This window comes from Oncorhynchus nerka, linkage group LG4 (genome assembly GCF_034236695.1).
Source record: "Oncorhynchus nerka isolate Pitt River linkage group LG4, Oner_Uvic_2.0, whole genome shotgun sequence".
Lineage (NCBI taxonomy): Eukaryota > Metazoa > Chordata > Actinopteri > Salmoniformes > Salmonidae > Oncorhynchus > Oncorhynchus nerka.
Genome location: NC_088399.1, coordinates 67813471 through 67834238, shown reverse-complemented (window position 1 = coordinate 67834238; position 20768 = coordinate 67813471). Strand labels below are relative to the sequence as shown.

The following is a 20768-nucleotide window of genomic DNA, read 5'->3' as shown; positions in this document are numbered from 1 at the left end:
GAAACATGGAATATATGAAAATGCAGCTAGCTAACGCCAGACTATTTTACCTGCATACATTAACATGCATCATGGACGCCTCTCCCTGTCAGGAATGCCATACCACGGTTGACCTTAGTTTGAAAATGTAATCCGGAGACAGGTGTTTTCTCCATCTATCATACTCTAATTCCACTGATTTCAAAACTTGATCCTACAGAAAATTAAGAGCAACACTTATGCAGCTCCACTACACAATACATTCTTTAAAAAATCTGCGTTCAACAGGATTACCAACACAGACTGATGAGCTCAAAAGAAAGACGCCCTCAAAATGGCAGACCAATCCGAAATCCTCTCTCGGCATGTCCAGCCCACTCCTTATCTCAGCCAATCATTGCTATTGGGATGGTTGCTCACTTTTTCTGTGGCTTAACCAACAAGGCTCGTAATTAACAATTGTATTCGTAATTACAGATTGCATACAAGTTTGTTATTAAGGCACATGAAAGTGCACATGTTCCAGTAGGCATTTCTGCCAAAAAACGCATTTTGATAAAAAAATATTTTTATGTTCAAACAACTCTCCTGTGAAGTCTTGACTTGCGACATATGCCTAGTTTCCTGAATCGGGTTACAAATGTCAGTCCCCCTCCTTGTTGGATAAGTGGCCCATACGCTTCTATACTCATAATCTGCCTGTCTTTGTTAATGTTCCATACAACTTCCTTACTACACTATTTTATTTAACTAGGCAAGTCAGTTAAATTATTATTTACAATGACACCCTAGGAACAGTGGGTTAACTGTTCAGGGGCAGAACAACATACCTTTTCTGGTCTAGCAATCGTTCAGTTACTGGTCCGACGCTCTAACCACTAGGCTACCTGCCACCCCAAATCTAAAATACAGATCTAAGCACCACTTTTCATTTTAAATTAACGGCATCAAGAGACAATCCCTCAGTAATCCTTAACTTGTGTTTGTTCTCCTCGTTCACAAGGCTTTTGATACCCTTTGGATCCCCGTCTGTAAATAAGGATTTCATCTATACACTAGAAGGTACTATTGTAAGCAATGGTTTTACAGAGCCAGTTCAGTTCTCTGAGAAACAGGGAACCTGAGGTGTTAAGAGGTCTAGAAATAGAAATCCAGCACCTCCAGCTGAGAGAGAACAAGGCTTCTGAGCTTTAAGGGGCTAAGTGCCTCTGTGCTCCTACAGAGCACCTGCTCAACACAGCTGGACCCTACCAAACCATGAATGGAACAGCTCAATGTCACAACAAGCAGGAAACTGGTCAACAGGTCAATCCCACAAGAAGGCAGGAAACTGAACACCGCTCGATATTTAAAGCCAAGAAACTGAATTTAGCTTGATCTTACAGCCGTACAAAGCCATGAACTGAACAGGGCTCAATGTCACAAGACAGGAAATTGAACAAAGCTCAATGTTCCAACAAGACAGGAAGCTTAACATAACTTGATTTTCAAAACCAGAAAGTAAGCACAGCTCAATGTCACAGCAAGAAAGGAACAGAGCTGACGAAAAATAATGTGGCACAACACGTCCTGAGAGTCTTCGAGAGACGGAGAGAATATAAAATAAGAATGTCTGAGATTGAGACTGAATGTGAACTCAGTGCGCCCACAGTGACATCTCAGTCACTCTGAGGCGTGTATCTGCAAATGCAATTGCCACTTATTCGTTTCCTGGGCCACTTTCACTTGCACACGTGACGTCTCTCATAAATCCAACATTGCTCCATTTTGCCCAGCCGCTGTTCCCCCAAGGAATATTTTTCCCCCATTACTATTTCAACGTTGCTCAATGACAGTACACGATCTCAGCTGAGAGTATGGAACTATTACCCCCTGCAAATGACCAATAAAATGTGAAACGACTCGCAGAGCCTTAAAGGGTAGGTTAGTCTTTGATCACACATTTTCTAGCAGGACCAGCTGGTAAAGGAGTGTACTCCTTTTTTCACAAATACCTTTTATAATATATATTTTTTATACATAACAGTAACTGTATAAAAGGGGGTAAATATGGGTTGCTTATTAAAGGTGTAACCTGAGACAGATGGTAAAAATCTGTGTTCACACAGGCAAACCAATTCTGATATTTTCCCCAATTATTTGCAAAAGAACTGATCTGATTGGTCAAAAGAGCAATTGGTGGAAAAAGATCACAGCTGCATTTTATTGATGGCAATAAAAAGGACACTCTAAAAATGTGCAGTTTTGTCACACGACACAATGTCACAGATGTCTCAAGTTTTAAGGGAGCGTTCAATTGGCATGCTGACTGCAGGAATGTCCACCAGAGCTGAATGCACAGAAATACCATGACGTGATCCTGAGGCCCGTTGTCGTGCCATTCGTCCACTTCATGATTCATCACTTCATGTTTCATGTTTCAGCATGATAATGCACAGCCCCAAGGATCTGTACACAATCCCTGGAAGATGAAAATGTCCTGGCCTGTATACGCACCAGACAAAGAGCCTGTTTGGGATGCTCTGGATCGACGTGCATAACAGCGTGTTCCAGTTCCCACAAATATCCAGCAACTTTGCACAGCCATTGAAGAGGAGTGAGACAGCGTTCCACAGGCCACTATCAACAGCCTGATCAACTCTATGTGAAGGAGGCTATGTATGTGAGAAGTTATAGACCTACAGTCTGTGTCCAGTTTTCAGTTTCCATTTAACCCATTTGAACAGTAAGCTACTGTACAGTTTCCTTGACGTGCTATAGGACTATTGGAAGTCCCCATCTTGTTGAATTTGTATAGCCCTCACAATCATCACACATAACATAGCTGGCACTGCCATCATCCTCTTTTACCAGTTCACAAACATTAAATCTTTATTTTCTTCCAAACATTACTGTTTGAAGTGAACTTTTTCTGCCCGTTCCCAAAATAATTTGGTGATTGTAGGTTATTCGGCATGCGCACAGTTAGGCCCTGAAGTTTATGCTTATGCACGAATACCAGATAGCCTAAAATAATGAAAGAAAAACCTCAATGTAGCCTATAGATATATATTGCACAAGAATTACACATTTCTGGATTTTTTTAAGGTCATGTTTTTCTCTGTATTCAACCTGCCTGCCACCCACCAACCCTTTATCCTAACCTGGTCTCAGAGCATTTAATATTACTCTGTATGTAAATCTGAGATACTCCATTTAGTATGATATGTTACATTTCGTAGGATTACATAAGACAGATGGTTACTTAAGGTAAATATGAAAGTAGGGTGGTTGGTCAGGGTTGATGGGTAGCCATATAACGCAAACATCTAGCAACCCAACGTCTAGCAAATCTCATCACGGACAACTTCAGCATTTTAGCTAATTAGCAACTTTTCAACTACTTTCCCTAACCCTAAATACAATTTGGCAATGTGTTTTTTTGTGTGATAATCCTGCACATACAGTTCCTTCAGAAAGTATTCATAGCCCTGGACTTTTCCACATTTTCTTGTGTTACAGCCTGAATTGAAAATGGCTTACATATGGATTTTGTGTCACTGGCCTACAAACAATACCCCATAATGTCAAAGTTTAATTTTGTTTTTAGAAATGTTTGTTTTGGCAAGCGTAAATAAGTTCATGAGTTTAGCAACTCTGTGTGCATTAAAAGTGTTTAACAGGATTTTTGAATGACTACCTCATCTCTATACCCCACACATACAATTAATTATCTGTAGGGTCCTGCAGTCGACCAGTGAATTTCAAACACAGATTCAACCACAAAGACCAGGGAGGTTTTCCAATGCCTCGCAAAGAATGGCACCTATTGGTAGATGGGTAAAAAATAAAACAAAGCAGACACTGAATACCCTTTTGAACATGGTGAAGTTATCCAAACGTATACTTTGGATGGTGAATAAATACACTCAGTCACTACAAAGATACAGGCGTCCTTCCTAACTCAGTTGCCAGAGAGGAAGGAAACCGCTCAGGGATTTCACTATGAAAACACTTTAAAAAGAGTCATGTTTGAAAACTGAGGATGGATCAACAATACTAAAATAAATGACAAATATTCCAAAACATGCATCCTCTTTGCAATAAGGCACTAAAGTTATGTTATGGGTATACTTGTCATCGGCAAGGACTAGGGACTATTTTTTTTATATAAAAGAAACTGAATAGAGCTAAGCACAGGCAAAATCCTAGAGGAAAACCCGGTTCAGTCTGCTTTCCAACAGACACTGGGAGACAAATGTACCTTTCAGCAGGACAATAACCTTAAACACAAGGCCTAATATACAATGAATGTTCCTGAGGGGTCTAGTTACAGTTTTGACTTAAATTGACTTGACAATCTATGGCAAGTCTTCAATTGCTGTCTAGCAATGATCAACAACCAAATGTAGAGCGCTTGGAGAACTTTAAAAATAAAGTTCAAAAAAGCTCTTAGAGACTTACCCAGAAAGACTCACAGCTGTAATCACTGCCAAAGTTGATTATAACAAGTATTGACTCAGGGGTGTGAATAGTTATGTAAATGAGATATTTCTGTATTTCATTTTCAATACATTTCTAAAAACATGTTTTCAAATTGTTATTATGGGGTATTGTGTGTAGATGGGTGAGAGAAAAATATACTCATCAAAAAACGAAACGTTCCTTTTTCAGGACCTTGTCTTTCAAAGGTAATTCGTAAAAATCCAAATAACTTCACAGATCTTCATTGTAAAGGGTTTTTAAACACTGTTTCCCATGCTTGTTCAATGAACCATAAACAATTAATGAACATGCACCTGTGGAATGGTTGTTATGACACTAACAGCATTCAGACGGTAGGCAATTAAGGTCACATTCATGAAAACTTAGAATACTAAAGAGGATACTAATGAGGCCTTTCTACTGAAAAACACCAAAAGAAAGATGCCCAGGGTCCCTGCTCTTCTGCGTGAACGTGCCTTAGGCATGCCGCAAGGAGGCACGAGGACTGCAGATGTTGCCAGGGCAATGAATTGCAATGTCTGTACTGTGATAAGCCTAAGAAAGCGCTACAGGGACACAGGACAGACAGCTGATCATCCTCGCAGTGGCAGACCACGTGTAACAACACCTGCACAGGATCGGTACATCCGAACATCACACCTGCGGGACAGGTACAGGATGCCAACAACTGCCCGAGTTACACTAGGAAAGTACAATCCCTCCATCAGTGCTCAGACTGTCTGCAATAAGCTGAGAGAGGCTGGACTGAGGGCTTGTAAAGCCTGTTGTAAGGCTGGTCCTAACCAGACATCACCAGCAACAACGTCACCTATGGGCAGGAACCCACCGTCTGTGGACCAGACAGGACTGGCAAAAAGTGCTCTTCACTGATGAGTCATGGTTTTGTCCCACCAGGGGTGACCCCTGGACAAGGCAGTTAACCCACTGTTCCCTGGTAGCCTTTCATTCTAAATAAGAATGTGTTCTTTACTGACTTGCCTAGTTAAATAAAGGTTAAATAATAAAAACATCACTTAAACTATGACCAGTTGCCTACTCACTGGAGTTTGATTTTCTGGGGCTACCGGATAACGTCGCTGGCTCCACGGAGACCTAAATTGTGAATGTCTTCCCTTTGACTAAAGCGGTAAACATTTATTAGAAACAGTGTATCACAACACATTTTCTGTCTTTATATTATTAGCATCCCCATTAGCTGTAGCAAAAGCAGCAGCTACTCTTCCTGGGGTCCAACACAAAACATGAAACATGACATAATACAGAACATTAATAGACAAGAATAGCTCGAGGACAGAACTACATCAATTTAAAAAATAAATGAAGCCTGTGGACAGACTTACTCGGGAATTAGTTGTAATGAGTGTTTGGTTCAACAATGCATGTCAAGTGTGCCCAGTTCATCTTGATGTAATTCCAGTGAGATGATCCAGAGGACAGAAATTCAAGAGAAGTCCTGAAGTTCTGTCCTCCCTGGCCAAAGTCCCAAAGTATGTGGTCCAAAATATTTGGTAATAAATATGATCTTCCTTGCGTACATAAGAGTTGTTTGGTTCGTGTCAGAAGCAGAGCGGTTTTCTAGGAAGTCTGCACTGTTCTGTAAATATGATCTCATGTACTGCAAACAGGGTCTTCACTGCAATCTCAAAGTGCAATGTAATTCAGTGAAGATATGGACTATTAATCGAAGGTACAAGTTAACTAGATATTCTCCCAGAGACTGGTTGAAAGGAAGTGTTTGAGTCTTTTGTGTAAGACACTGGAGGTCTTTACATTCATAGTGGAACTGGCGAGATTCCCTCAGTAATACGGGTAAATGTTCTCGAATCCTTTCTTAAATTATCCCAGCGTTGTGTAGCTGTATGTGACACAGGAAATAGGGCCAGTTTTCCTGGTCCAGATGAAGCACACACCAAGACTAAAAAGCTTTTTCAATGGAGTCTCCATTGTCCACGCGTTTGATTAAGTCGTCTTAGGTCTCTATTCAATCTGTATCGCTGAAGCGTTACAGATTGCGCAATAGAAATGTAAAGGTAATTTTACCGTGAATGCTAATGCGGGAACCATACCTTTAAATTTCAATCACATTATAATGTTGAATTTCAGCGATACAGATTGAATAGAACCCTTAATTTGTGTCTGGGAAATGGGCACTAAAGAGTTCAGGGAGTAAAATCATCTGTATACCACACACTGTAAAAAAATATGTAATTTAACCATTTGATTAATCAGCATTATTCTGTTAGTTGAGTGGACTTCAGAAATACAACAATTTGAGCTAATGTTTAAGTGTGTTTACTCAACAATCTCTGCTTGAAGTGAAATCAGCTGAATTTGTAAAAGCTTGTTGAGAAACTCAAACCGATGCCATCATTATCATATTTCCCAGCATGCTCTCCTGCGGGTTAATTTTCAGAATTGTTTGTTTTAATAACTGTGTTTTTGCATGTACTTTTGATTGGTTGATTCATCTTATGCTACACAAACATAAATAACATACATTTTTCGAAACTTATCCAATCTGTTAGTAGTTGGACTTTTCTGAGATAGTTTATATGATTTAGGTAGTCTCAATAATAAATCTTCCCTACCCCGCAGTCATTCTGAATGCAGGTTGCGTGTGATTAAAAGTTTCAGTTGTTGGATATCCTCACTCTGTCTGGATTCCAATAGGGATTACACATCACTGCAAGCCAGCATAATGTGATTTGTAGGTTTGATTTGGCCTGTAAATTAGGAGTTTCAGACTTCTGTGTTAGGGTCTAATTAGGCCCTCAGAGAAAGGCCTTATGATTTATGTAATGTATTGTCATAAATAGTTGAATTTTAAAGATAACATATTCACTTAGACACTCACTTGGTGAAGGCTACGGTACTGAAAACCATTGAACACAACAACCATGTTTCTGTAGCTAACAAATACAGCCATGGGTGGTAATTACAATTCACTCGAAAGGCTGGGAAATATGAACATTTCTCTGGGAAATATGCAAATAAAGTAGAATATATTCTCAAGTTAAATTATATGTTCACTCAACCAAAAATTCAAAGTCGAGTGAACAAATTTTGAGCAACCTCACAATCCTGTTGCAGCTGGTTGTCTTACAATTGTAGGTTGAATCAACAATTGTATTTTTTTTTACAATGCAGTTAAACAAGAGGCCCACCGATATCTACCCCAGGTTTCCACTTGGCTGGTCGCCACTGGGGTTATCAGACTCTGCCTCACCGCTTGCCCTGACCCTCCGACACGCCAGGCGGTCCAGGGACCTTGGGGAGATGTTCTGCGATCGGCAGCGGCAGCAGCAGTGGACCACATCAGCCAGATCGGCCCGGAAGGAGGGCGTGAAAAAGCCGTATATCACTGGGTCGCAGCATGTGTTGAGGTTGCCGAAGACGAAAAGGGCGTGGTGGACATACTCGGGCGTCTCCTGAAGCATGGCCGGCTGGAACCAGTACCAGATACCCAGGAGGTAGTAGGGCGTCCAGCAGATCACGAAGGAAGCCACGATCACGATGGTCATCTTCAGGGTCTTCATTCGGGCCTTGGGGATCATGTCTGTGCCACTTCGCCTCAGGCATGGCGCCCCATCTGGAGTGATTTCAGACATACACAGTTTGTGAGGAGAAATGGAATAGTACTATGTAAATTGAAGGTTGTGATGCCCTGAGTCTTCCTGACCATGTGACCCGACCAGGACCTGCCTCTGTTTTATTGATTCATTTGTCCTAGATGTACAAAAATATGAGATTTTTCTGATCAGACAGTAACACATTTTGGCCCTAAATATGACAAGTATGTGTTGTCAAAATGTTCAATAGTCAAATATATCACATGGGAGCAAAGAATGAAGTGTGCAGTCTCTTCACCTTTTACACACACACACACACACACACACACACACACACCTTTTCCTTTGTGCATCTGACGGCTGATCTCGATGAGGATGCGGGTGTAGCAGAAGCTCATTACTAACAGGGGGAACACATAAAGCGTGACAAAGTGGAACATGTTGTAGACCGTCTCTTGCCAGCGATGGTGGAAGCTTCCATGCGTCACACACTGAGTGAATTCCACTCCCTCTGCTTTGATTGCTCGAAAGATGAACAGCTATGAGAGAAAGAGAGACAAAGGGGCAGTGAGAAATCATGATAAAGGTATATCAATCAATCAATAAAATGTATCATCTCAAGCCCTTTTGACTCTAACAGTTGTCGCAAAGGTCTTTAAAGTAAACTGGACCTATTCATACTAAAGCACAGTGGCAAGGAAAATCTCCCTAGAGGGAAGAAACCTCGAGACAAATGAGATTCAGGGCTCAATTCAATCGAGATAGAGTGATTGAAATTTAAAGGCAATGTTTCTGCATCCTTGGAGACTGCATTCACAGTAAACGCTGCCTATGCTGGCTCAATCAGAAATTACTTTAAAATTTCAATAGCGCTATAGCGCTGAACTGCTGTGATACGGATTGAATCAAGCCCTCAGAGGGTGGTGCCCATTCTCTGGCTGTACTGGGTAGAGGATATGTAGCACCCATCAGAAATAAAGGAAGAGTATTTCTGTCTGTAATAAAGCCCCTTTGTGGGGAAAAACTCATTTTGATTGGCTGGGCCTGGCTCCCAAGTGGGTGGGCCTATGCCCTCCCAGGCCCACCCATGGCTGCGCCCCTGCCCAGTTATGTGAAATCCATAAATTAGGGCCTAACGAATTTATTTAAATGAACTGATTTCCTTATATGAACTGTAACTCAGTAACATTTTGGCGTTTATATTTTTGTTCAGTCAGTGGAGTGAGGAAAAGTATAATTACAAAGGAATGACGCGCATGCAGGAGCCTTTTAATGACCTAATCACAAATCTATTACAAAATCAATCTATTCTAATCTGTTAGAATGATGATTCCTTTCAATACAGTTTCTGCACCAGAGGTGATATGATATAGTAGTGTTATGATACACTACATGAATGAAAGTTTGTGGACACCTGCTCGTTGAACATCTCATCCAAAATCAGGGGTATTACTAAGGAGTTGGTCCCCCCATTGCTGCTATAACAGCCTTCACTCTTCTGGGAAGGATATTCACTAGATGTTGGAAAATTTATGTGGGGACTTGGTTCCATTCAGCCACAAGAGCTCTAATGAGGTTGTGCACTGGTGTTGGGCGATTAGGCTTGGCTCGCAGTCGGTGTTCCAATTCATCCCAAAGGTTTTCGATGGGGTTGAAGTCAGGGCTCTGTGCAACTTCTTCCACATTGATCTCGACAAACCATTTCTGTATGGACCTCACTTTGTGCACGGGGGCATTGTGATGCTGAAACAGGAAAGGGTCTTCCCCAAACTTTTGCCACAAAGTTGGAAGCACAGAATTGTCTAGAATGTCATTGTATAGTGTAGGGGCCTAGAACCATGAAAAACAGTCCCAGACCATTATTCCGCCTCCATCAAACATTATAGTTGGCATTATGCATTATGGCAGGTTGTGTTCTCCTCCACCAATTCTCAGTAATTAATTTGATTAATGACAGACTGTCATACACTCCACTCCACTTCCAATTTGTAAGTCGCTCTGGATAAGAGCGTCTGCTAAATGACTTAAATGTAAAATGTTAAATGTTCTTCTTGCTAGCTGTTTTCCACTTCCTCCAGCACTAGTACACACATTGTCACACCCTGATCTGTTTCACCTGTCTTCTGCTTGTCTCGATCCTCCACCAGGTGGCTCCTATTTTTCCCCATTATCCCCTGTGTATTTATACCCGCGTTTTCGGTTTGTTCGTTGCCTGACTCGGACCAGCTCTGCAACACTCTCCCTCCAAGGAGCCACCATTGGAAGACATGAGGAGTTACTTCATAACCTTGTGGAGAGAAACGAACCTGCCGGGCGTTTCTCTCCCAGTGCTCCCTAATCTTCGAGCTATAGCCCTCTTTGTTTCCTTCGGATCGTTTGAAGATAGCGTATCTTATAATGCTGATGTCCGGGAGGGGGCTCGCATAGGCTACGGCAGTGTGGGAGCAGCAATCCACCGTTTGTCTTAGTCTGGTGGATTTCATGAAGGTGTTCGATTTTCCGGTATCCGGGAGTGAGGCGGCTCGGAAGCTACTTTGGCTGCGTCAAGATTCCCGTAGTGTGGCAGACTACGTGGTAGATTTTCACACGTTGGCCACCGACAGTGCCTGGAACCTGGAGTCCCTGTTCGAAACCTTCCTTCACGGACTATCGGAGGGAATTAAAGATGAGCTCGCAGCCCGGGAGCTGCCCATGGACCTCGGCTCCCTCATAGCCTTGACCATTAGGATCAATGGGCGGTTACGGGAATGCAGCAGGGAGAGGTCTGTTCCTGGCCACACGCGCTTGTTCACGGGTTCCCCCTCGCCTCCGAAGAATCCCGGAAGTCCCCAACGAATGCATTCCCTCGGGAATCATCGAGGACTGTCGACTCATCTTCACCGGAGCCCATGCAACTGAGCATGGCTAGATTGTCTCCTGAGGAATGTTTACGCAGACTGAGCTCCAAAAGTTGTATTGTGGTACTTCAGGACATTACATATCCACCTGTCCAACAAAATACAAGGCTCATCAGTACAGTAGGTATGAGTACGCTGGTGGGCCATACAGGGAGTCTCCCATCTCCCATTACTCATACTCCTCTCCATGCTACCCTGCTGTGGGGTGACCAGTCTAAATCTCTCCGGGTGCTCATGGACTCTGGGGCTGATGGGAGCTTTATGGATGCTACCCTGGTGTCGGAGCTGGGCCTCTCCACACAACCCCTCTCCATTCCCATGGAAGCCAGAGCGTTGGACGGATGCTCTATTGGCAGGGTCACTGACAGTACTGTTCCCATCAGCCTGCGAGTGTCAGGTCACGACAGTGGTTGTGGTTCTGGCTGCAGGGTTCATTCATGCATCCGCCTCCCCGACTGGCTCAGGGTTCTTCTTTGTCGAGAAGAAGGAAAAGGCCCTGCACCAGTTTATCGACTACCGGGGCCTTAATGACATCACAGTAAAAATACCTTACCCTCTACCACTCCTCTCCTCGGCTTTCGAGCCTCTCCAGGGGGCAACCATTTTCTCGAAGATGGACCTTTGGAACACCTGGGAAGGAGACGAATGGAAGACAGCATTTAACACAGCTAGCAGGCACTATGAGTACCTGGTTATGCCATTCGGACTGACCAACGCTCCCGCAGTATTCCAGGCCCTGGTCAACAACATGCTCCGTGACATGTTGAACAGTTTCGTGTTAGTCTACCTCAAAACATATTTTCCCGTTCGGCTCAAGAGCATGTTCTCCACGTCCAACAAGTCCTCAAGCACCTCCTGGAGAACCAGTTGTTTGTTAAAGATGAGAAATGTGAATCTCTTTTCTGGGATACGTCATCGCTGCAGGGAACATTCAGATGGATCCTAACAAGGTGAGAGCGATGGTGGAGTGGCCCCATCCCACATCGAGAGTGCAGCTTCAACATTTCCTGGGATTTGCACATTTCTACCGGCGCTTCATCGGGGGCTACAGCACGCTGGCTTCCTCCCTCTCTGCACTCACCTCACCCAAGATTTAGTTCATGTGCTCACAAGCTGCTGACTGGGCATTTTCGGATTCACTACAGCCTCCATCTTAATTCATCCGGACTCATCCCGTCAGCTTATGTTGGAGGTCGACGCCTCGGACGTTGGAGTTGAGGCCGTCCTGTCCCAGCTTTCTGCCCAGGACCAAAAGCTGCATCCCTGCCCTTTCCTGTCCCGTCGTCTTAATCCCGCTGAGAGGAACTACGACGTGGGAAATAGGGAACTTCATGCAGTCATGATGTCCCTGGAGGAGTGGAGACACTGTCTAGAAGGGGCGGAACATCCATTCTTAGCGTGGACTGGCCATAAGAATCTGAAATATCTCTGCACCGCCAAGGGCCTCAACTCAGGCTCGTTGGGATATGTTGTTCACTCGTTAGCCAGGCCCCCTCACGGGTCCGTCTGGGAACGCTGCACCTTGCGAACCAAGTTCTCGATAACCCAGACGAGTGTAGCTGCCAGACAGGAGGTAGGGGGGATGGTCTCTGTGTCAGACAGTGTAGCTGCGGAGTTATGCAAGCGAGAAAGGGCATCAGGCTTCACATTCTTGGATCCAGAGTGGTAGGAGATGGTAAAATTAAAATGAGTGAACAACAGAGCCCAACGAGCCTGAGTTGAGGTTCCTGGCGTCTCCACGATTGTCACTCACACGCACTGTGTGAATGCAGAATAAGACTCTGCTTCAAGCTGTGGCAGCCCTCCTACAACCACTCCCTATTCCTCACCGCCCCTGGTCTCATATATCCCTGGACTTTGTCACTGGTTTCCCTCCATCTGATGGCAACATCACCATCCTTATGGTAGTGGATATGTTTTCCAAAGCCGCCTATTTCATTCCCCTTCCCAAGTTACTCTCAGCCAAGGAGACGGCCCAGCTATTGGTTCAGCATGTCTTCCGGATCCATGGACTTCTGGTTGACATGGTCTCTGATCGTGGTCCTCAGTTCTCGTCCCGATTCTGGAAGGCGTTCTGCACCCTCATTGGGTCATCGGCCAGCCTGTCCTCAAGGGTTTCATCCCCACTCTAACGGCCAGTCGGAGAGAGCCTATCTGGACCTGGAGACGATTCTTCGTTGCCTCGTCTCTGCCAACCCCACCACCTGGAATCAGCAACTTGTGTGGAGTACACCCGCAACACCCTTCCCTGCTCGGCCACTGGTCTCTTGCCCTTCGAGTTTTCCTTGGGTTACCAGCCTCCACTCTTCCCTGAGTAAGAGGAAGAAGTCAGCATACCCTCGGCCCAGATGTTCGTCCACCACTTTCGGCATGCCTGGAAGAGAGCCCGTCCACTCTTCAACCACCTCCATGTACGGGTGACAGGCGGACCACCACTGGACCCCGCTTCCCCGCTATAATTTCGGGCAGAGGGTATGGCTCTCCACTCAGGATCTACCCCTCTGGGTTGAGTCCCGTAAACTTTCCCCTGCTTTATCGGCCCTTTCCCAATCTCTAAAATACTTAGCCCCACTGCTGTTGGTCTTCTGGTCTTCTACCAGAGTGTTTCCTTTTTCTCCTGTTCTCAAGTTCTTGTTTTCGAGTCTTCCCGGTTCTGACCTTTCTGCCTGTCCTGAGCCTGCATGCCATTCTATCCCTGGGTCATATCCTGAGGTGTGACACATCAATGTTAATTAGCATATTTTCTCTGGCTTTGTCAGCTCTTCAGACACCTCTATCAGACACACTAATCTCCTATAATTACACACAACACAATGGCACAGTGAACCAGATGACAATAACTTCCCTTCCCTTGTAACACATTCCATCATAATTTCCTCATATCTATAGCTATCATAGCAGGGAAAAGTTGGTGACATAATTTATCATCATGACATATGATTGTAAATTGGTTTTCTGGTTGTAGAAACGTCAGAGATATTACACCTATGTAAATGTTTCTTTCTGGGCTAGTTTAAAAATAGTATACACCCATGACGTCGGAATAACTTCACTGCAACCAGTTTTGCCAGCTGGGATAGCTTCACTTCACTATTGTATTTTTGGCGCTGTTTTTGATGAGGATGTTTGCCAATGTTCTGCTGTATTGAAGTGCTAATTAAATCGGCCTGCAGTTACCTCCCGCTGGGCACGTCATTTCAACGTCTACTTTGGATTTACATTTGGTAGAGTTGTCAACTAACATGAATTCAACAAAAAAAAAGACCATATCATTGGATTTAGGTTAAAAGTTGGGTGAAAAAAATACGAATCCAATCCGTTTCCCACATTGAGTCAACATCATCACATCTCTAAATGACGTGGAAACAACGTTTATTCAACCATGCTTTGTGCTGAATTACTTTAACCGCTTGCCATCTCCACCAAGTCATTGGTCAATTAGTATGCATGAACAAGGAAACACTCAAAATGTAAAGTGTGTGCGTATGTGCCTGCGTGCGTGCGTGGGTGCTTAGTAAATTAGATGGACTCTTCACAGAGTCAACAGTGCTGTGTTTAGTCACCATAAGATGGCTTGCCGTAATTTCTTAACCAGGAACATGCATTTGCTGTGGAATGACCATCCATGTCAAGCGTGTGGTTGGGAAAGGGGCATATTGATCTGTCCACAACTCACCACCAAACCTCCTGTCTTAAGCTGTCTAACATCTGTCCCTTCTCCACATTCGACTGGCTCCCCCGCCTTGTGTCTCTCCCTCTGTCCCTCTTCCTACAGCAGAAGTTCTGTGTTTTCCCTTCTTCCTGTTCATTTGGAACACCAGTTAATGACTAGCACCTCAAAGGTCGCATCCACTTACAGCCAGAAAGGTCACCTCTACGAGACTCTGACATTAAGGGGATTGGATTTGTGGAAACTCTCTCTCTGTGACAGTAAAAACAAGGAGGGAACACTCAGCTTTCCTTTCCAGCATGGTTAGATTTCTATTTTATCTTCGTGCAGTGTAAGGAGACCTTCAACTATGAACTGTAATTGATGGAGTGTCCAAAGTACTGTACGTCCGACTACAAATTCATCTGTGAGCATGGAATAAAATCTACTCCCACATTTTTTAAAATTCTAATCAAATTCAGTGCTAATTGGCATGAAATACAATAAATTATAAATTATTATAAATAAATTATTTGAATATGAGTAAAATTGCATAAATCCACATGCTTTGTTTCTAAAGACCAATTGACAATACATCTCATATTTTTGGATATACAGTACTTACATTTGAGTGAACACAATCTCTTTCTCCCTCCCTGCCTTCTCTCTCTCCCTACTTGTCAGGGTGGGTAAAGGCTTATGTCATTCACAGCCCTACTGTTTGGATTGAGGTGGGACTATTATCATTATACAGGTGACCTCCTGAGCCAATTTGACCATTTTATTTGATCATAGCAACACTTTGTTACCAAGCTGACAACTGCTTTAGCTGCTTCCATTTCTAAGCCATTCAACTCACATTACTAAAGCCATCAATCAAGAGCTGGTGTGCTTGTCCTATAGAATTAAAGTTGAATACACTGAATGCTCTCTATTTTACTGAGAGATTATTTCCTAACAATGCACCACCCACCTACCCATAGGACTTAATTTGATTGGCAGATCACTGACAGTATGCTCTATTGTGTGAGGAAGACAGTGAACAACTTAAGCTCGATTGCTGCCCTGCAGTCTTACTAGCCAAGAATCCAAACAGAATAGCGCTCCATTTCACTATTGCTCCAATACACTGATTCATTCTGGACCTGTTCCATTAGAAGGGCACTTGGACCGGCTAGAGAGTATTCCTCTAAGAAAATAAAGGAACGTTTTATCTACAACTCATGTGGACAAATGTTGCCCAACAAAATATTTTTGTTGGGCAACATTTGTGGAAGGTGATCCTGTTATCGACCGATTTGTTATGCATAAACGTTACAGACATAGGCGCAAATTATTCATTGAATGCATGCGTGCGCAAGGTGATTCAGTGAAGGGAAACCATAATGAAATGGAGTGATAATCAGTGTGGATAGCAGGCTAGTAACAGAAATCTCAAGTGGACCACTGACTTCCTAACATAAGAGAGAAATACAAGACTTACTAATGAATATCCATGTTGATATGTTGTAGTCTGAGAACAATGTAGTGGCTACCATATGTACACCCACCTGTGGGGAGGCCAGGAGCAAGCTGAGGACCCAGGCAACCAGCAGCATCCTCTTGTTCCTGCGTCCGGCATCCAGCGCATCCAGCGGATGCAGAATAGCATGGTGGCGATCCAGGCTGACCACCACCAGGATGAAGGCAGACGAGTGCATGGCAAACAGCTTGAGGAAGCACAGCAGCTTGCACATGGCATCACCGGCGTACCACTGTACGGTGACGTTCCACGCCGCATCCAGCGGCATCACCACGAACGTCATCACCAGGTCTGCAGAGGCCAGGCTGGCAATGAGTGGACGGAGATGGGCGGCCAGGCGGCGCCCGCGGCCCCGTGCCACGCTGAACAGCACAGAGAGGTTGGAGAAGGCAGCGAACACAAAGAGGACCATGGTGGCGGCCACGCGGACGCGGGCAGCGGCGGTGAAGGTGGGAGCCTCCCAGTCCATGAATGATGGAGGGAGGGAGGAGTTAAAAGAGGAGTTCACTACTGGGAACATTGGAGTCGCCGATGACATCCTGTCATCCGACATCCTAGGAGGAAGAAGGGAATAAAATCATTATCCTTATCGTCATAATAGTTTTCATTTGTAATGAGCTTTTCATAGGAAGAAATCACTGTACAAAGTGATTCACTTTACTTGATTTGGTTTATCTGAAAGGGACAATGCACATTAGTCAACATTTCTATAAATGTGCCAGATTTAGCCAGCCGGATCATTTTCAACGGCTCTAAGTGAAAACATTAATTAATGTAACATTGGCCCAACAAGGACAACATTCTCTTGGCACTAATAATTCATTTAGGATGATGAATATAGGAGCACAGGTACACTGCCAGCTTACTGTCTAAGTGCAGTTTCAGCCTCCTAAAGCTGATATATACGGTTTGGCAGCTGATAAATGGTTTGGCAGCTGATAACGGTTTGGCAGCTGATAAACAATTTTCCAGCTGATATACAGTTTGGCAGCTGATATACAGTTTGCCAGCTGATAAACGGTTTGGCAGATTATATACAGTTTGCCAGCTGATATACGGTTTGGCAGCTGATGAACAGTTTGGCAGCTGATATACAGTTTGCCAGCTGATATACGGTTTGGCAGCTGATGAACAGTTTGGCAGATGATATACAGTTTGGCAGATGATATACAGTTTGCCAGCTGATAAACGGTTTGGCAGCAGATATACAGTTTAGCAGATGATATACAGTTTAGCAGATGATATACAGTTTGGCAGATGATATATAGGTTTGCCAGCTGATAAACGGTTTGGCAGCAGATATACAGTTTAGCAGATGATATACAGTTTAGCAGAGGATATACAGTTTGGCAGATGATATACAGTTTGGCAGATGATATACAGTTTGGCAGATGATATGCAGTTTGGCAGATGATATACAGTTTGCCAGCTGATAAACGGTTTGGCAGCAGATATAGAGTTTAGCAGATGATATACAGTTTAGCAGAGGATATACAGTTTGGCAGATGATATGCAGTTTGGCAGATGATATACAGTTTGCCAGCTGATATACGGTTTGGCAGCAGATATACAGTTTGCCAGTGTATTCCTTTGCAGCTGCAAAGGAAACTAATGATGGGTCCGTTATTTTGACCTCAGTAATATTCCTTAACACCTGCAGTATTTTAAATTATGAAAAAGCTTTATAGCTAAGGCAATATAGATAATCCAGTATAAATAATAGGTTATAGATGGGACACCAACTGCTAAGCTAATGGTGGATCAATTATTTTCTCTTCAGTAATGTTCCATTTAACAACACCCTTCTTAATTTCTGAATTAGGCAGGTTCAACAGGTCATACATACAGTACCAGTTTGGACACACCTACTTATTCAAGGTTTTTCTTTATTTGTACTATTTTCTACGTTGTAGAATAATAGTGAAGACATCAAAACTATGAAATAACACATGAAATAATACTATGAAATAACACATAGAATCATGTAGTAACCAGTAACTGTTAAACAAATCATTGTATATTTATATTATTCAAAGTAGCCACCCTTTGCATTGATGGCAGCTTTGCACACTCTTGGCATTCTCTCAACCAGCTTCACCTGGAATGCTTTTCCAGCAGTCTTGAAGGAGTTCCCACATATGCTGAGCAGTTGCTGGCTGCTTTTCCTTTGCTCTGCGGTACAACTCATACCAAACCATCTCAATTGGGTTGAGGTTGGGTGATTGTGGAGGCCAGGTCATCTGATGCAGCACTCCATCACTCTCCTTCTTGGTCAAATAGCACTTACATAGCCTGGAGGTGTGTTGGGTGATTGTCCTGTTGAAAAACAATTGATAGTCGCACTAAGCGCAAACCAGATGGTATGGTTTATTGCTGCAGAATGCTGTGGTAGCCATGCTGGTTAAGTGTGCATTGAACTCTAAATAAATCACAGACAGTGTCACCAGCAAAGCACCCCCACAACACGACAATGGGCCTCAGGATCTCATCACCGTATCTCTGTGCATTCAAATTGCCATTGATAAAATGCAAATGTGTTCATTGTCTGTAGCTTATGCCTGCCCATACCATAACCCCACTGCCAAGGTTGACATCAGCAAAACGCTGCCATCTGCCCGATACAGTTGAAACCGGTATTCATCCGTGAAGAGCACATTTCTCCAGCTTGCTAGTGGCCATCGAAGGTGAGCATTTGCCCACTAAAGTCTGTTACAATGCTGAACTGCAGTCAGGTCAAGACCCCGGTGAGGATGACGAGCATAAAGATGAGCTTCCCTGAGACAGTTTCTAACAGAAATTTGGTTGTGCAGACCAACAGTTTCATCAGCTGTCCGGGTGGCTCGTCTCAAATGATCCCGCAGGCGAAGAAGCCGGATGTGGAGGTCATGGGCTGGCGTGGTTACACTTGGTCTGCGGTTGTAAGAAATTAACATTCTATTTTCTGGCAATATCTCTGGTGGACATTCCTGCAGTCAGCATGCCAATTGCACGCTCCCTCAAAAGTTGAGACATCTGTGACCAAACTGCACATTTTAGAGTGGCCTTTTATTGTCCCCAGTACAAGGTGCACCTGTGTAATGAGCGTGCTTTTTGATCAGCTTCTTGATATGCTACACCTGTCATGCTACACCTGTCATGTGGATGGATTATCTTGGCAAAGGAGAAATGCTCAGTAACAGAGATGTAAACAAATTTGTGCACCAAATGTGATAGAAATAATGTTTTTGTGCATATAGTGCTGGGTTTTCCATGTGCATCAAGATTGGTCAACCACCCAAAGGACATCCATGCAACTTGACACAGCTGTGAGAAGAATTGGAAGAATGGAGGGGATGGCTGCCATTTTACCTGCTCCTAACAAACTATGCTATTTGTGCGTTTTTTTGCGTTGTAACTTATTTTTTACTTATTTTGTACAGAAATTTGCTGCTACCGTCACTTAGGACCAAAAAAAACTTCTGGACATCAGAATAGCGATTACTCACCTCAAACTGGACGAAGATGTTTTCTTTAACGAGTATCGACGAGAAGCATATACTGCTTTCTCGGGAACGGGCCCTAATCCCCATCATTTGATTGAAGAAAAGAAGGATAAAAAGGGGAGCGGAGGACTTGCTGCCTTCTGAGAAATCGTAGGCGAATGAGTCAACCCCCTATACCATCAGTCCTATTAGCCAACGTGCAATCATTGGATAACAAAATGGATGAGCTCCAATCAAGACAATCCTACCAACGGTACATTAAAAACTGTAATATCTTATGTTTCACCGAGTCGTGGCTGAATGACGACATGGATAACATACAGCTGGCAGGGTTTTCGGTCCTTCTGCAAGATAGAACAGCTGCCCCCGGTAAGACAAGGAGTGGAGGTCTGTGTCTATTTGTAAATAACAGCTAGTGCACGAAATCTAATCGTAAGGGAGTCTCAAGGTTTTGCTCGTCTGAGGTAGAGTATCTCATAATAAACTGTAGACCACATTATTTACAAAGAGAGTTTTCATCTATATTTTTCGTAGCTGTCTATTTACCACCACAAACTGATGCTGGAACTAAAACAGCACTCAACGAGCTGTATAGGGCCATAAGCAAGTTGGAAAATACTCATCCAGAGGCTGAGCTCTTAGTGGCAGGGGACTTTAATGCAGGGAAACTTACATCTGTTTTACCTAATTTCAACTAGCATGTTAAATGTGCAACCTGAGGGAAAAAAACTCTAGACCACCTTTACTCCACACACAGAGACACATACAAAGCTCTCCCTCGCCCTCCATTTGGCAAATCTGACCATAACTGTATCCTCCTGATTCCTGCTTACAAGCAAAAACTAAAACAGGAAGTACCAGTGACTCGCTCAATAAGGAAGTGGTCAGAGGACGCAGATGCTAAGCTACAGGACTGTTTTTCTAGCACAGACTGGAATACGTTCTGGGATTCTTCCGAGGGCACAGAGGAGTTCACCACATCAGTCACTGGCTTCATCAATATGTGCATTGATGACGTCGTCCCCACAGTGACCGTACAATTGTAACCCAACCAGAACCCATGGATTACAGGCAACATCCGCACTGAGCTAAAGGCTAGAGCTGCCACTTTCAAGGAGCGGGACTCTAACCTGGACGCTGATAAGAAATCCCACTATGCCCGCCGACGAAACATCAAACAGGCAA

The 20768-nt window shown here is 43.7% G+C and overlaps 1 protein-coding gene across 1 annotated transcript; it reads right to left on the bottom strand.

Annotated features, from left to right (window-relative positions):
* Positions 1-7634: 7634 nt before the first annotated feature.
* LOC115129024 (gonadotropin-releasing hormone II receptor-like) lies at positions 7635-16654 on the bottom strand. The gene is made up of 3 exons (XM_029659167.2): positions 16130-16654; positions 8371-8572; positions 7635-8053 (listed from the first exon to the last, which is right to left on the bottom strand). Exons 1-3 carry the CDS (start codon positions 16652-16654, stop codon positions 7635-7637), a joined length of 1146 nt encoding a protein of 381 aa, XP_029515027.2.
* Positions 16655-20768: the final 4114 nt, after the last annotated feature.

Coding starts and splice junctions, on each gene's coding strand:
- LOC115129024 (XM_029659167.2), bottom strand. CDS start 16,654: ATGTCGGATGACAGGATGTCATCGGCGACTCCAATGTTCCCAGTAGTG. Junction 8,573..16,129: donor TGCTCCTGGCCTCCCCACAG/GTGGGTGTACAT, acceptor TTTCTCTCATAG/CTGTTCATCTTTCGAGCAAT. Junction 8,054..8,370: donor TCAGATGCACAAAGGAAAAG/GTGTGTGTGTGT, acceptor AAATCACTCCAG/ATGGGGCGCCATGCCTGAGG.